Here is a 17,939-nt window from a genome sequence, read left to right as displayed (position 1 = left end):
GATCAACTGGGCCTTTATTCACTGGAGGTTAGAAGGATGAAAGGGGATCTCAAAGAAATGTATAAGATTCTGACAGGACTGGAGAGGTTAGATGCGGGAAGAATGTTCCCGATGTTGGGAAAGTCCAGAACCAGAGGATATAGTCTTAGGATAAGTGGTAGGCCATTTAGGACTGAGATGAGGAGAAACTGCTTCACTCAGAGAGTTATTAACCTGTGGAATCCCTGCCGCAGAGAGTTGTTGATGCCAGTTCATTGGATATATTCAAGAGGGAGTTTGATATGGCCCTTACGGCTAAAGGGATCAAGGGGTATGCAGAGAAAGCAGGAAAGGGGTACTGAGGGAATGATCAGCCATGATCTTATTGAATGGCGGTGCAGGCTTGAAGGGCCGAATGGGCCTACTCCTGCTCTTATTTTCTATGTTTCTATGTTTCTATGTTTCTTTTGCTGTGCAGTTCATAGGGCCCAAATTTCCCCACAAAGTAAAACGGCGTACCTCCGAGCCTCCCGCCGACATTGTCGAGCAAAAGCAGCGGCAAAAAAAAGACTTGCTATTATGGCCGATTCTCGGGCCATCTGTCGAGGTGGCGTGGCGCAGAGAGGGGGGACTGAGCTAGGTCTGTCCTGGCCGCACACAGCCGGCAGGGGGGCGGGCCTGATCGGATTGCCTGTGTGAGTGCTGGCAGCACACGCATGCGCATTGCAGCATTCGCGCATGCTCAGTGGGGCAATACTCCTCCCCCTCCCCCATCAGCCTGCCGCGTTCTCCGTTGATACTCCTCTGTAGCCCTGGTATGCCACGTTCTCCTGATTCTTGCCTTGGCCGAAGGGCTTGCCGTTGTCTCGCACCTTGCCCTGGCCGAACGGACTCCCGCACGGCCAGCCGCTGCATAGTTCATTTTAAGGTAGGATTTGATTCAGTACTTTTATTTGTTAATTTAATTCTTTACTTCACTTCTTTATTTTTTATTGAATGGTTATTACAGCTTGTGCTTTGTTTGGTGTTTTGTGGTGCTTGAAATGTAGTTACTTGCACCGATTCCTTAACTGTAAGTAAGGTCTTTCTGTGCAGACAAAAGTGGACACATACGCTGCCCTCAGTTAATTTAGTACAACCTTTTTCTGGCCAAATTGGCATAAATGGTGTAAGTGGCTGGGAACGCCCCCTTTTGAAAAAAAAAATGACTAACTCACTTACACTGGCGCAAATTAAATGGCCATATTTGCAACTCAGAAGATACACCAGAAAAATCAAGTTACACCAAAAAAAAACTGCAACTCATGGGGAAATTTGGGCCCCATAGTGTTTACTTCAATAGCATAATATACTCAAGCTATTTTTATCCCACAGTCCTGAATTCCAGCACATTGCCTCATTGATCCAGAATCCCTCATGGCAACTGAAGTATGAATCCCCACCCTCTTCCAGTTAGCTGATCCTAACTAGTAAAGAAGATATGATGGTAAAGATTGGACATTCCTGAACACCTCGAACCTTAACCAATATATTAAAGACTCCAATTATGCAATGAATGTATATCATTATTCTTATTTAGGTATTTGTTTCTTTACTACAAAGGAAATGTGAGATTGATAGATTCTGACCAGTGATTCTCAAAATGCAGATAGGATAAATAAACAACAAATTAATATTTATACAGTGCCTTTAATGTAATAAAATGTCCCAAGGTGCAAAATAAGACTTAAGTACAGCTCAATGGTTATGATCATTGTTAATCAATGTTATTTTGCAGTCTGAGCCAGAGGTTAACATTGGCGCCTTGGCGATTTACAAATTTCTTGGGGAAGTAGCAACCAACAAAGTGGCTGGGAGAGACAGAAATGAGAGAGCGTCGACAGATTAATGTGACAACAAGAAATAAAGCAACAAAGAGAAAGGGCGGGGGAGAGAGAGCAGAGCAAGTATTGCATGATAAAAATGTTAAATGCTTTTGTGATTTGAAGTGAATTGATCTGTGGATTGTTTCCAACCAAGATCATTGTTGATTGTAAAAAGCCATTGAAAACTTTGAAATTCAGTGGAATGATCATTATTTTGTTCCCTAATAAATGCAGTGTTGTTGCTTTTTATTTTATTTATTTGCTTGATCTATTTTAAGAATAAGATTTTGGTGCCAAGAATTGGTGTGTGGAGAGGAGGAGGAGTACTATACATAGAATCATAGAAATTTACAGCACGGAAGGAGACCATTTTGGCCGCGCCGGCTGACAAAGAGCTATCCAGCCTAATCCCACTTTCCAGCTCTTGGTCCATAGCCTTGTAGGTTACGGCACTTCAAGTCCACATCCAAGTACTTTTTAAAAGTGGTAAGGGTATCTGCCTCTACCACCCTTTCAGGCAATGAGTTCCAGACCCCCATCACCCTCCCGAAACATTTTCCCTAAACCTCCTACTAACTACTTTAAATCTATGCCCACTGGTTATTGACCCCTCAGCTAAGGGAAATAGATCCTTCCTATCCACTCTATCTAGACCGCTCACAATTTAATACAACTCAATAAGATCTCCCCTCAGCCTCCTCTGTTTCAAAGAAAACAAACCCATCCTATCCAATCTATTACAACAGCACATCATCATTAGAGTAAAACTAACCTGTCACACGACAGTCTAATCCCAGCTCACGTTCCCTAATTGTGGGTGAACAATCCAACGCTTGGTGAATTCTGCTTCACGATGATACACAATGTTTCTACTTGTGGGGAAGAACATAACTAGAGGCCATCAGTATAAGATAGTCACCAAGAAATCCAATAGGGAATTTAAAAGAAACTTCTTTACCCAAATAGTGGTGAGAATGTGGAACTCGCAACCACAGGGAGTGGTTAAAGTGAATAGTATAGATGAATTTAAGGGGAGGCTAGATAAGCATATGAGAGAGAAGGGAATAGAAGGTTATGCTGATAGAGTTAGATGAGGGAAGACGGGAGGAGGCTTGTGTGGCGCAAAAATACCAGCATGAACTGGTTGGGCTGAATGGGCTGTTTCTGCCATATATCCTATGTAATCCTATGTAATGATAGGAAGAGCCAATATTGTAGCTGGTGAACAGGGTATGTATGAAGGACCGTGAATGATGTCAGTGGGCTCCTTTGGGAAGTTTGCTAGTGTGCATTCTTCTATTTGGTTTGGCAATCTCTGATAGCACATGTCAGTATTAATAAAACATCCACTCTGAAAGGCCATGCTTACACTGCCGTACAGCCTTACCAGTAGACTTTAGATTTATAATTGTTTTTCTTATCTCCACCCCCATTCACATTCTATTCTCTGTTTTGCTGCAGTAGAGATGACTATTTTGAGATAATTCACTTGACCCTTCCCCCGCACCCTCCACCACCACCACCTTCCATGGCCCAATTTAAACCCACTTTATCTTCTTGTCCACGAATCCATATGGAGAATATTACTTAAACTATAAACCTGATATGAATGCGAAGCCTCCAGCCAGATGCAGTTTGTATTAAAGATTGTCATTGTAGAAAGCATTGTTGTAAAAAAATTCTATCATGTTTCAGAGGAGAATTAACTGTAGAACGAGCATTTGGAGTTTACAACTGGAGTTAATTATTTTCTTATCTAATTTTGGCTTGAGGTTCAAATGAAAGCAAAGTTTACATACAGCGGTTCTTAAAAATGCACTACACCCTGGTAAGGATTTCCAATTAACCTTTACTTTGTGCTGGAGACGTAAGGGGCATGACACAATACAGCTTAACCACTAAACATAATGAATGATTTAACATGTCATAGACAGAATATTGAATCTACAGTTATCAGCCTCATCTTCATGAGTATAACAGACCGCAACTTCATCAGAAGTGGTTGGTTAACTTCCTTTCTTTACAATGAGATAAATCATGTCACATAATGGTGAAACACACCAAATGTTACTTGTGCAGGTGATAATCCTGATGGAAATGGTGCATGGTTTTCTTCCTCCACAAACAGAATAGGCTTACCAAGTATTTTCTTACATGATGTGCCCCTTCAATCTGATAAACGCTTCCTAATTTTAGCCTTTCAACTCCTTCTTAGTGTTCCCTTGTCTGTGTCCCCCATGTGCCCCTCTCCATATTACTCTTTCTTCTCCAATCTGATGATATTTTCAGTACTAAATTGATGTTATTTGAAGCTACCACAATCAAGATTGCTTGAGTTTAAATTTTCTATCTGCCTTCAGACAGTAAATAAAATCATTTGACCCTTAAAAATAATGGGGGTAAAATTTTGCATTTAGTATCTCCTGCAGATGTTGAATTTTACCCTAAATTTATTATATTTAGGTTTTGCAGATGTTTGGAACTTTTTTTTGTAATTTTATTTCATGTGACCAAATCCCTTTAAAATAGAGTCCATTGTGAGTGACTCATTATATGAAAAGTAAATGAGTAAATAATGTTTATGGGCAGTATTTAAAGAGTAATAATTTAATTGTTGAATCCACCCATTTTTGTATTTTTGGGGAAATAAATGTAGCAATAGTTTGAAATGTTTTTGGTCTTTGTCACACAAACAGCTGTGACTTATTATAGGAAATGAGTAAGAAGCAAATACTTGCTGCAGTTGCCGCAAGAAACAATTTTGGTACGCGAGCTTTGCAGACTTCTATAAGAGCTTTAATCAAACATACACTATTCCATTATTAATCCAGAGAGCCAAATTCATTCTTATCCAGATGAGATAAAAATGAAAGAGGGAGAAAGCAAAGGAAAGAATGAATGACTCTGAATTGACCTAAGCCAATAAAATTCAAATGTGATCTGGCTCTATGTTCCATTGTTATCCAATTAAGCTACCTCATAAAAACCCAGGAGCTGCAGGTTACTTGTTGTGATTGCTGCAAAGGTATTGATGCTGGTGCCTGATGAGATCATTATTAAGGAGTCATGTATGTATGTATGCTTGGGGTTATTAGCCACCAGGTGGCGCCACTGTCGGAGGTCATCAGGCTGTATGCACGTGTGTGTGGCCCAGGTATAAAAGGCAAGCCATCATGTAATGTAATCACTTTGGGTCCTAATAAAGCAGAGCCAGGTTTGTACCTGTGTTAGTTTACAGTATTCAGTCTATCGAGTTATTACATACATAATATTTGGTGAATAGGTAACTTAAAAACCTTCGCATGCAAAAAGGAGTACAATTGGAATTCTGGAGAGATTCATGGAGGGATAGGACTGGGCAGATTTTGTAGCTCGCCTGGAGGACCAGTACTTCGTGGCCAACAAAATGGAGGAATCCACTGACGCAGTTCGGCGCAGGGCGGTCTTCCTCACGGTTTGCGGTCTGAAAATCTATGGACTCATAAAGAATCTTCTCTCGTCTACAAGTCCAACGGACAAGGACTATGAGGAATTGTGTGCTCTGGTATGTGACCATCTCAAACCAAAAGAAGGCATCATCATCTCACGATATCGATTCTACAAGCACGTTAGTTCTGAGGGTCAGGATGTGTCGGAATTCATTGCCGGACTAAGATGTCTAGCTGGACCGTGTAAATTTGAAAACGCTTTGGGAGACATGCTGCGGGACTTCTTTGTAATCGGCATCAACCATGAGGTGATCCTGCATAAGCTACTGGTGGTGGAGACGCTGGATTTGAGCAAGGCCATCACAATTGCCCAGACATGCATGAAGACGGAAAAAAATTTAAAGCAGATATCATCGTAAAATCGGAACTCAGCAAGTACTGTAAACAAGATTGTATTGTCGTTTGGCAGAGCTGCATATGGCAAGGCCTACTCGACTGCGTATGTGAAACCTGCGGCTGCCCAAAGTCTGCCAACAGGAATGAATCAGATTTCACCATGTTGGCGTTGTGGGGGCAATCATTGGCCACATCAGTATCGGTTTAAACAGTACATTTGTAAAGGCTGTTCGAAACTGGGGCATCTCCAGCGCATGTGTACGCAACTGAACAAGCGTGCTGTGACACACCACGTGGAGGATGATGACCAGTATTGCGCGGATCCGGATATGCATCTGAGATACCAGAGGAGGAAGTGTATGGACTGCATTCGTTCCTAACAAAGAGCCAACCGATAATGATTAATGTGAAACTTAACGGTGTGCCGGTACCGATAGAATGGGACATGGATGCGAGTCAATCAATAATGAGCCAGAGAACATCTGACAAGCTGAGTGATACTAAGGTTGTGAGGCCTAAGCTGAGTCCGGTCAATGGCAAGTTGCGTACGTACACTAAAGAACTCATAATGGTGATTGTCAGTGCAGTAGTCAAGGTGTCGTATGATGGTGCGGTTCATGATTTACCATTATGGAATGTTCCAGGCAATGGTCCAACGCTGTTCAGCAGGAATTGCCGAGAAAAAATCAAATGGAATTGGAATGATATCAAAGCATTGATGTCGGAGGATGATACTCCATGTGTTCAAGTGCTGAGCAAGTTCCCCTCGCTATTTGACCAGGCATCGGCAATTTTACGGGAGCCAAGGTGCAGATCCACGTGGACTCGGATGCAAGACCCGTCCATCACAAAGTTTGGGCAGTTCCGTACATGATGAGGAAGAAGGTCGAAATCGAACTGGAGAGATTCCAGCATGAAGGGGTCATATCACCGGTCGAATTTAATGAATAGGCCAGCCTCATTGTTTCTGTGTTGAACAGTGATGGCACTGTCAGGATTTGTGGAGACTACAAGGTTACGATCCATCGAGTTTCTAAACAGGATCAATACCCGTTACCGAAGGCTGATGACCTGTTTGCAACACTAGCCGGGGGGAAGTCGTTCACTAAACTGGATCTGACGTCGGCCTTCATGACGCAGGAGCTGGTCGAGATGTCGAAGAAACTTACGTGCATCAACACTCATGAAGGATTGTTTATCTACAACAGGTGTCCTTTTGGAATTTGCTCGGCTGCAGCCTTTTTTCAGAGGAACAAGGAGAATCTACTGAAGTCCGTCCCTAGAACCGTCGTGTTCCAAGATGACATCCTGGTCACAGGTCGTGACACCGCCGAACATCTGAACAACCTGGAAGAGGTTCTACATCATCTGGACAAAGTGGGACTCAGACTGAAACGTTCAAAATGCGTCTTCATGGCACCGGAAGTCGAATTCCTGGGGAGGAAACTTGCTGCTGACGGATTCAGGCCTACGGACTCGAAAACCAAGTCCATCAGAAATGCACCCAAGCCTCAGAATGTGACGGAGCTGCATTCGATCCTTGGTCAACTCAACTACTTCAATAATTTCCTACCTAGATTGAGCATTTTATTAGAGCCACTGCAAATGCTGCTAAGAAAAAGCGGCAACTGGGTTTGGGTGTGTCTCAAGATAGAGCTTTTGAGAAAGCTACTAATGCTTTGCTCTAACAAGTTGCTGGTACATTATGATCCATGTAAGCATCTAATATTGGCCTGTGATGCTTTGTCATATGGAGTTGGTTGGGTGCTCCAACAAGCTAATGAGTCGGGTAAACTGCAACCTGTTGCATATGCTTCTAAAAACTTGTCAAAGACGGAAAGAGCCTACAGCATTGTTGAAAAAGAAATGTTAACCTGTGTGTATGGGGTTAAAAAGATGCATCAGTGTCTGTTTGGTCTTCGGTTTGAACAGGAAACAGATCACAAGCCACTCATTTCATTTGTTTTCGGAAAACAAAGGTATAAATACCAATGCATTGTCCCACATCCAGAGGTGGGTGCTGACATTATCTGCCGATGATTATGTCATTCGCCATAGACCTGGCACCGAGAATTGTGCTGATGCACTGAGCCGTCTGCCGTTGCCCACACCGGAGATGGAGACGCCACAACCTGCAGACCTACTGTTAGTTATGGATGCTTTTAAAAGTGAAGGAACCCCTGTCACGGCTCAACAAGACCTGGACCAGCCAGGACCTGATATTATCAGTTGTGAAATGTTGTGTCCTTAGTGGTGATTGGTCTGCCATACCCAAGCAAATGGGTGATGAGACTAAACCTTACAACCGTCGTAAAGACGAACTATCCATTCAGTCAGATTGTTTACTGTGGGGTAATTGTGTTGTTATGCCTAAGAAAGACAGAGAGAAATTTGTGCATGATCTACATAGCACTCATCCCGGTATTGTCATGATGAAAGCCATTGCCAGGTCTCATGTATGGTGGGCCGGAATTGATTCTGATCTGGAATCATGCGTGCATCAGTGCAACACTTGCATGCAGCTAAGTAAAGCATGAGCGGAATCGCCGCTGAGTCTATGGTCGTGGCCATCTAAACCATGGTCCAGGATCTACATCGAGTTTGCAGGTCCCTTCCTGGGAAAGATGTTTTTAGTTGTGGTGGATGCATATTCCAAGTGGATAGAGTGTATATTCATGCCATCCAGTACATCCACAGCTACCATTGAGAGCCTCCGTGTCATGTTTGCCACTCATGGTCTGCCCGACATCGTTGTAAGCAATAACGGACCTTGCTTCACTAGTCTGGAGTTTCAAGAGTTCATGAAACTCAATGGTATCAAAACATGTGAGGTCAGCACCATTCAAACCCACAACTAATGGTCAAGCAGAGCGTGCTGTCCAAACCATCAAGCAGAGTATGAAATGTGTAACTCAAGGTTCACTGCAGACTCGCTTTTCATGCATATTGCTTAGTTACATGACAAGACCGCACACGCTTACCGGGATCCCCCTGCTGAACTATTGATGAAGCGAGGTCTCAAGACCAGGCTCTCTCTTGTCCACCCTGACTTGAATGATCATGTTGAATACAAACGTCAAAGTCAGCAGTGGTATCATGATCGCACTGTTGTGTCACACGACATTTCTGTTAACGATCCTGTGTATGTACTAAATTATGGTCAAGGTCCCAAGTGGATCGCCGGTACTGTTACGGCCAAGGAGGGTAACAGAGTGTTTATCATTAAGCTCAAGAATGGACAAACATGCAGGAAATATGTTGATCAGATAAAGCTGCAGCACAGGAATGAACCGGAACAGTCTGAGGAAGACACAGTCAGTGACCAACCAATCTACCTTCAGTCGTCAGAGGACTCTGCTGTCATCAATGATTCTGGACTTTCAATCCCTGACATGGTAATTGCCACTCCCATCAGATCGGCTACCCAGCCTCCAGTCATAACAGACTCAGAACGCTCGCCCAAGGCTGGTGTTGAACTGAGACGATCAACTCGGGAGCGGAAAGCCCTGGACCGTCTCAACTTGTAAAAAGACTATTACTAATATCTTAAAGTGGGATATTGTCATGTATGTATGCTTGGGGTTACTAGGTGGCGACACTGTTGGTGGTCATTGGACTGTACGCACGTGTGTGTGGCCCAGGTATAAAAGGCAAGCCATCTTGTAATGTAATCACTTTGGGCCCTAATAAAGCAGAGCCAGGTTTGTATTTGTTAGTTTGCAGTATTCAGTTTATCAAGTTATTACATACATAACAAAAGGAGTTGGAAATTTCTATAAGAGTAGGGTTGTTATGCCAAGTAGTGTTTACCAGGGACACTGAATTACTGACATTGGGGTGCCCTGGGTAGGCGACCTACACAGAACTGGGATGACATCTGAAGGTCTAGCAGTTCTTTGAAGGAATCCCGATGTTGGAATGAAGAAAGGAATGGAAATGAAAGGAAAGGAAAGGAAGGAAGGAAGGGCATTTATAAAGGGTAGTACAGGAACACTACTAGGGACAAAGATGGGAATACTGAGAGTGGCGTGCTAGCATCTGGGTGAATTGGGTAGAGATCAGTGGGAATGCGGTCCAAAGGTTTGTGAGCACCATGGAATTGTTTGATTCAAGACATGGGGGAGCGGGGGGGCAGTAGTCTGTGGAGGGGGAGATTTTGGCATGCGGCAGAACTGGGCAGGGAATGTTGTTTGGAAATTGAGTCTAGCATTACTGGGTGGAGGTAAATGAATAGGATCAACACCGCCATTGAAAACAATGAAAATTAAAATTAGGCAGTTTCTATAATGGTGAATGTCTGTTTCACTCTGTTGTTTTGTCATTCTAAATGTTTACATACATTTCCTCATTATAAGTGCTTACATGAAATGTGTCACAAGAAGTAACCTTTCTGGACAGGAAGTACATGCTATCCATAAGATTGTAATGATGTATTACAATATGTTTGAGTTCCAGGTCACCTTTTGTTATTGTCATAAAGATGTTGGTGCTCCGGATTACCTGGAGCTTTTAACACAGTCTCACTATATGACATAAGAATTTCTAGAGGCCCAAAACCATGAGTTCATATTCCTTGAGTCTATCTGAAAATTATCATCCTTAAACCCACTGCACCATAAAACTCCTATTTATTGCCTTCTTGCAGCATAAAATTATTTTTTGATGCTCCATTCTATAAATTCCTATCCCTTGAAATGCTTTACTAAAAACTCATGCAGTTATTATGTTATGTTCTACACCCATATCTCAAAACTTATATTAAGCTCTGGGAGTCTGACTGAATGCAAAAAAGACACATTTGTGCTGAGTGAATTTAGCAAAGGATGTTTGGTCTAAGCAGGAGTTGGTGGTGGTCGCTGTGTTGTAAGTGTAACTAGAGGCTGGGTGCTGATTGTGTTCTTCGGTAAGCGTGTCCATTGACACCACTCTGTCAGCCAATAGGTTGGAGAGGGCAGGACTTACGGCCGGACTTCTAACAAATAGTCTATTTTACAACAAACCAAGGCCCCGAAATTCAGTGCTGCCAGAAAGCTTTTTTGCCCGATTAGCGCCGCAGTTGTTGTGGCGGCCATGGGATCCAAATTCAGCTTTTTGACCACAAAAAAGTGTTCCAGTCTTATTAGCCCTTCAAACCTGAAAATTGCAATCTTAATTGGGGTGTTAATCCCACGGGAAATTCACCCTCCGATTCCCATTTGAGACCAAAGCGGCGGCCATTCGATTTTGACGAATGGCCGCCGCAAACGTGCAGTAACGGTCCTTCCCGGGACCATGAATTTCAGGGCCGAAGTCTATTTACTCAGCAGAGCCTGTTTAAACAGTGCACTACAGCAAACAATCTACAGTGTCCATTTAAAAAGAGCCTCTAACCGAAACTGCAGTATCATTTCCCTATTAAAGCAGGTTGAATTCTCCAGCAAGATGCTATGAGTGGGTGATAGTTACATACATGTGTGTAAAATCAAACCAATTCTCTTACAGCAGTGGCATGGTAGCATAGTGGTTATGTTACTGGACTAATAATACAGAGGCCTGGACCAATGATCTGGAGACATGAGATTAAAAGTTGTGTAATGTCAATGCAAATGATTAAATAAATCTGAAATAAAATGCTAGTATCAGTAAAGGTGACCATAAAACTACTGGATTGTTGTAAAAAGCCATCTGGTTCACTAATGTCCTTTAGGGAAGGAAATCTGCTGTCCTTACCTGGTCTGGCCTATATGTGACTCCAGACCCACAGCAATGTGATTCACTTTTAACTGCCCTCTGAAATGCCCTAGCAAGCCACTTAGTTGTACCAAGCTGCTACGAAAAAGACCTTCACCACACAGACTGCCGCAGCTTGCCACCACCTTTTCAAGGGAAATTAGGGATGGGCAATAAATGCCGGCCTTGCCAGTGACGCCCACACCTTGTGAATCAATAAAAAAAAAGGTCTCCAGGCATTAATGACAGGGGGAATTGTCTCCATTCTGGCCGGAATAATGATGTCACTATATGCAGCCTTGTTTATTTACTGTAAAGTTGATTACATTTGCTGAATTGTACTATTTGAATGGAGAGTTAGCCTGACAACTGAGTGAGCCCTGGCTTTTTTGTACTTTCGATAGGATTTATATATATTCTGAAGATCACAGAGACAGTGGTTATGAAGGGTTGTATAACCAAGAACCGACCAATGGAAGAGAGGTGTTAAAGATGAGATTTTGGAAAACGTAACAAAGAAAAATTGCCTTTGTTTCAGAAAACCAGTTTCAGAGTGTGTGAAAGTGATCAGGCTGATCTTCGTAATGACATGGAAAGCAGCACTTTTCTATCCATGAGCCTCATAGTAGAATTGTCATTTGGGTTAGTGAGAGAAACTAATTTTTTTGCCATTTAATAAAATATTAAATTTTTAGTATCTACACTTTTCTTGGTGTTTTGCCTTTGTGAGACCAGGAGAAAGAAATAGGAACAGGAGTTCCTCAAATTCAGCCCCTCAAATCTGTTCCATCAGTCAATTAGGTCATGGCTGATATGTACCTCAACTTCATTCACCCGTCTTTGTTCCATAACCTTTGATACCCTGATCTAACAAAAATCAAGTAATCACAGTCTTGAAATTCTCAATTGACCCACCATCCACAGGTTTTTGGAGAAAGAGTTCTACATTAACACCACCCTTTGTGTGAAAAAGTATTTTCTGATTTCACTCAAAATGACCTAGATCTAATTTTAAGATTGCTCCCTCTTGTTCTGGATTCCCCCAAAATCTACCTCAGTGAATCCCTTTAACATTTAAACTACCTTGATTGATCACCCCTTAACCTGAAACATGCCGGAGGGGGCATTGGGTGGGGGACGGTAGTGTAATTTTAATCTAACTCGCCAGGCGGGAATCCCATGTGATGGGGTGGAAGGCTGGTTTTACATCCTGCTCAATATTACTCTCTATGGACGGTGTCTAAAATCAGCGTTGCACCAATCTCATCAGTTTACCAATGGACGAGTTAGGTTAAAATTGTCACAATGATCTAGAAAGTACACAAAACTATAATCAACAGGGAAAGTCATAAGTTAGAATAGATACAGCACAGAAGGAGGCCATTCGGTCCGTCGAGCCCATGCCGGCTCTCTGCAAGAGCACTTCAGCTAGACCCACTCCCCCGCCCTTTCCCCAAAGCCCTGCATTTTTTCCCCTTCAGGTACTTATCCAATTCCCTTTTGAAAGGCAGAAATGAGCATACCTCCGCCACACTTTCAGGCAGATCTAACCACTCACAGCTTAAGAAAGTTTTTCCTAATGTCACCTTTGGGTTTTTTTGCCATCAGTTGTCCATCAATCTTGAGTTAAAAGGTGTTGGAGCCATGAGAAACATCTCAATGCCTTTCAGTTAATGATTTGTTTCATTATACAGATGACACAAGAACAGTACTTGACTCAACGAAACAACATCCAGACCTCAGAAAACCAATATGTCTACAAAGTTGGGATTTACGGCTGGCGAAAGCGGTGCCTTTATTTTTTTGTCCTCCTCTTGATGATTCTGCTGCTGGTGAATCTCGCTCTGACAATATGGATCCTGAAGGTCATGAATTTTACAAAAGTAAGTAGTCCTTCAGATAAGCTAACAGGAAAAAAGGGCTTTTATTCTAATCTACAAGCCATGTATAGTGATTTCTTTGAAGATTGACTTCTTATTACATGGGCCATCACAGTTGCGGTTCAGTGACGATCCCGAATTAAAAGTTGTCATTAAAATGAAACAGTTCAGTCTACTGAAAAGTAATGAAGAGTTTCTGTACAAACTCTGACTGTGAGGAATGTACTGAGATAATTTTACAACTACTTATATTTCATGAAAATGAAAGATGTTACCTTCAATCTGATGGTCCCTCACTTGCTAAAGTTGTGGGCTCTGATAATACATAACATACTGTGCCAGTGAGCAGCAGGCATATGCTAGCTCATCAACGTGATCATTGATACTATGATAAGAGCAATAGTTGAGCCATGATTTTGCAATTCAAGACTTTGTAAAACAGTGATATTTTTAAAATGAAGACTGCTATTTTGCTGCAAGTTGGACCATAGGGATTAAGATCACAGTTGGAGAGAAGGATTGAGCAGTGAGATTGCTGCTGGAAGGCATGAGGTAACCAACCCTGTAATTAAGGAAGCAAAATTAACCAAAAAGGAATGGGTTTATTGGACCAAATGAGCTTATCCCATTCCCAAAATGTTCAGGGGCAGATTTTGATTGTGGGTGAGTTTTTGGCAACTGCCTGATTGTCCCATCAGTAAGTCCGGTCCATTTTGAGGGCCAGGCCTCATTGCCATAGGGCCGGTGAGTTACACGTGGGAAACGAGTGCCCTGGGGCAACCTTTCGGTGTGGGCTGCCACAATACCAGGCAGCCCCTGTTGGCCTCTGTGGTCCGGGGGGAGAGAACTTGGTGTACCAGTGGCCTCCGTAGTTTGTGTTGAGCCCTGAGGAGCACTCCTGCTCTTTCTTTGACCACAATAACAAATTAAAACTTCACTTCTGTGTTCCTATTCGGCTGGACCAGCAGCTGAACCTGTGCGACCCTTGCCTGGTGCATGCATCATGGGACCCTGACTCGCATATTAAAGGGGTTTGCCTCCTGACTCAGTTGGCCCTTCAAAGTTAGCATCGGTTGGATTGAGTGGATCGAGGTGATAAGCCTTTCCCTGCCATCTTAGGGATATCACTGCCCTGTTTTTGCCCAGTGGCACCAGTGGAAAATCTTTCCCTCTGTATTCTTGTGATGAGGACCAGCAGGAAATTGAAGAATCAAAATAGACCAGACCTTGATTTTTGTAAACAAATGATTCTGTTGAAGGTGGAATGAAAATATAGAAAGCGCAGAAGAAAGAACAGAAAGAAAGTCTTTTTTGGTGAAAATAAACTAGATTGAGTGAGTTCTTAATTTCAGCTCATCCTCTGTGACTGTGACCATGGTGTTTTATCCTTTCGAGTCTTCCTTGACATCTCTGCAGCATGTGACGTGATTGACTACATTGTACTCATTTGTCACCCAGCTTTGTGGCACTATCCTCGCATGATTCCCTTCCTATCTTTCTAAATAGAGCCAGTGGGCCCAGGTTTCAGGCCGTGCCTAGAACGGCGCAGCCCCGACCTGGACGCCCGTTTTTCGCGCCACAAAGTGCGCCTAAATAAAACGTACCTATTCTCCGGTTCCCTGCAGGTCCTCTGGAGCTGGGCGCGGCGCAGCACGAGTTGTGGGGGGTGGAGCCAGGTCCCTGCGCTGAAAACAGTGCTGGGACCTCTGCACAGGCGCGCTATAGTGGGCGTTCATTTGCAGTAGCTCCAGGCACCCAAAACTGTGTGGGAGGGGCCCGAAGCATGCAGCCCCCTAGCCCTGGCCGAATGGCCTCACTGGGGCTGCATGGATAAGGCTGCCTCCCACGCCCAGCTCCTGCTTCTACACAACCCGACCCGACCCAACTTGGCTTCCCCCACCCCTCCCGCCCCCGGACCGGATCCCCCGCCCCACCCACCCGGAACGGACCTAACCCGACCTCCCCCCATCCCCACCCGACCTCCGCTCCCGACCCTCCTCCCTGACCTCCGCTCCCAACCCCCCCCTCCCCGACCTCCGCACCCGACCCCCCCCGACCTCTGCACCCGACCTCCCCCGACCTCCGCTCCCGACCTCCACTCCCAACCCCTCCCCGACCTCCGCTCCCGATCCCCCCCGACCTCCGTTCCCGACCCCCCCCGACCTCCGCTCCTGACCTCCGCTCCCGACCCCCACCCCGACCTCCGTGCCCGACCCCCCCCCGACTTCCGCTCCCGACCCCCCCCACGACCTCCGCTCCTGTCCCCCCACGACCTCCGCACCCGACCCCCTCCGACCTCTGCTCCCGCCCTCCGCTCCCCCCCGATCTCTGCTCCCGACTCCCCCGACCTCCGTTCCCAACCCCCCCCGACCTCTGCTGCCGACCCCCCCCGACCGCTCCCGACCTCCGCTCCCGACCCCCACACCCGACCCCCCCTACCTCCGCTCCTGACCTCCCCACGACCTCCGCTCCCGACCCTCTCCGACCTCCGCTCCCCCCCGACCTCCGCTCCAGACCTCCCCCGACCTCCGCTCCCGACACCCCCCGACCTCCGCTCCCGACCCCCCCCGACCTCCACTCCCAACCCTTTCCCGACCTCCGCTCCCGACACCCCCCCCGACCTCCGCTCCCGACCTCCCCCCCCCCGACCTGCGCTCCGGACCCCCCCCCGGACCCGCGCTCCCGACCGCCGCCCCCGCCCCCCCGCCATCCCCCCCGACCCGCACTCCCGACCCCGACCCGCGCTCCCGACCCCGACCCCCGACCCTGGACCCCGGACCCGACGCCACCTACCTGTAAATCTGGTGCTGGGGGTGGGCCCAGCCCAAAGTCTTGGGCCCGGCCTGTTCAGCCTCCCTCTCCTTTCTTTCTTTCTCTCTCTCTCACCCTTCTCTCTCTCTCTCCCTTCTCTCTCTCTCTCTCTCGCTCTCTCTCCCCCCCTTCCCCCATTCTCTTCCCCCCCTCCCTCTCCCCCCCCTTCTCTTCCCCTCTTCTCTATCCCCCCACCCCCTCCCCCTCCCCCCGGGGGCCGTCGCCGGTCAGTGCCACTGACAGTTTCGCGAGGCAGGAAACTTCCAGTGGCTGGGCGGCGTGTCCACCCTTAAAGGGAATGGTGCACCACCGCAGCCGCCATTTTGTTTAATTGTTGGCCAACTCTGCAGTCCGACAATAACAGTTGCTGGTTCGCCCAGGCTGCTGATAGGCAGCCCAGCACCCCCTCTTGGGTGCCGGGCTATTGGCCCGGCCGAACCCCTCCCTGGTGGCTCAGTGGGCGCCAAGGAGGCCACACTCAGCCTCGAAGCATCCCTCCCCTTTAAGTGAAGGGGAGAGACGTTGCCAAGCTTCAGCGCAACGCGGTACGTCAGCGCGGTGGTGATGGACACTGCCTGCCATCCGCCCCACTCCCGACTCTGTTCCGCCCCTCTCCCATCTCCAATAGCGCTCGAGAGCACAGGCGGCTTCCGAGAAAACCAAATCACCAATATCGCTCTGTTCTTCGCCCCGTCTGTACAGGGACTAAATTTTCATCTAATTCAAATTATCCGCCCCAAACGGGGCGGAGAACAATTTCCAGCCATTTGACTCTTGTCTTTTGTGCATCCACCTCTCCTTTCATCCCAACAATGGTGTCAGAGCCTTTAGCTGCCTGGGTACAACGATCTGGAATTCCCTTCCTCAACCTCTTTGGCTCTCCACCTTTACTCTCCTTTTAAAATCTCTTAAAAATTCAACTCTGTGATCAAACCTTTGGTCACCTCTCCTGACCTCCCTTCCTTTCTTGGCACCTGCTTTCCTTAGGCTTATATCTGAAACACCTTGGGGCATCTGTTACATTAGAAGCACTATATACCTCCTCTTTACTTCCTTCTCAGTTGGCACACATTCCTCCCTGTTGATTTGATATAATACAATTATTAGATCCTGGTCCTAAAAAATGGACTGTGACGATTTGCATTTAATTAATGACTGCTTTTGAGGAAATGAAAGGTGGCTGAAGCCTAAGCTGAGTCTGCAAGGCAGCATTGATTTTACATAATATGAACTGATTGCTGATAATTAAAAGCCTTTACTATGCCCGAATTATTTACTTCTTCAGATTAATGTTGCTTATGATTAATGATGTTCTGCCCATTATTTAACTGTTTTTAAAAGGTGCCTTAATAGAGAAAAAGATTTGGAGTTGTTTGTATAAAACTTTAATTAGTCAATACCGTTAATGTATTTAAAGGGAGCACTACTAAATGCAGTTAATGCAGCTTGATTGTGTATTGTTAATTATCTGTCCCCGTGGACTGCATATTTTCTGGTGTGCTGATCCACGTGCTGATTTGTTTCAGATGACACGGACTGTGTTCTGCAGCTTTTGCTATACTGCATGGATGGAGTTTGCAGTCTGAGCTTTATGGACCCTGCAGACTGTTATTGGAACCAATTTGTAATGCTATTGCAAGTGTCCCAAATCCTTCTCATTGATACTGCTGAATGGCCGTTAATCCAAATCCTTCCAGCTGCTCTATCTTTTCCCTCGGCTTGTCCCCATTCTGCCTTTGTTCTCCCTCTCTCATTCTCACTCCTGCATTTATCTTCCCTGCCACTCTCCATCCAGCTTCGTTTTCCAGAGCTCCTGATGTGACATTGTAGCCCACGGTTGCAGAATGAACCCAAAATAGGTCCGTCCTCCG

The 17,939-nt window shown here is 45.5% G+C and overlaps 1 protein-coding gene and 1 long non-coding RNA gene across 3 annotated transcripts in view; one reads left to right on the top strand and one right to left on the bottom strand.

Moving 5' to 3' along the window:
- The window catches only part of sgcd (sarcoglycan, delta (dystrophin-associated glycoprotein)), a 275,576-nt gene that overhangs the window by 23,738 nt on the left and 233,899 nt on the right, over positions 1 to 17,939 (top strand). Inside the window, exons 1-2 of one of the 2 annotated variants that reach the window (XM_070878109.1) lie at positions 1,810 to 1,921; positions 13,072 to 13,260. In XM_070878109.1, the coding sequence (XP_070734210.1) occupies positions 13,072 to 13,260 (189 nt within the window). In that variant the 5' untranslated portion in view covers positions 1,810 to 1,921. Of the gene's footprint in view, positions 1 to 1,809; positions 1,922 to 13,071; positions 13,261 to 17,939 lie in introns of those variants that run through there. The other variant, XM_070878108.1, reaches the window with a different exon arrangement.
- LOC139262878 (uncharacterized) overlaps positions 1 to 17,939 on the bottom strand; it is a 151,655-nt gene that overhangs the window by 35,983 nt on the left and 97,733 nt on the right. The gene's annotated exons all lie outside the window — the stretch shown is intronic.

This window comes from Pristiophorus japonicus, chromosome 4 (genome assembly GCF_044704955.1).
Source record: "Pristiophorus japonicus isolate sPriJap1 chromosome 4, sPriJap1.hap1, whole genome shotgun sequence".
Taxonomy (NCBI): domain Eukaryota; kingdom Metazoa; phylum Chordata; class Chondrichthyes; family Pristiophoridae; genus Pristiophorus; species Pristiophorus japonicus.
This window is presented reverse-complemented; position numbering and strand designations above follow the sequence as displayed.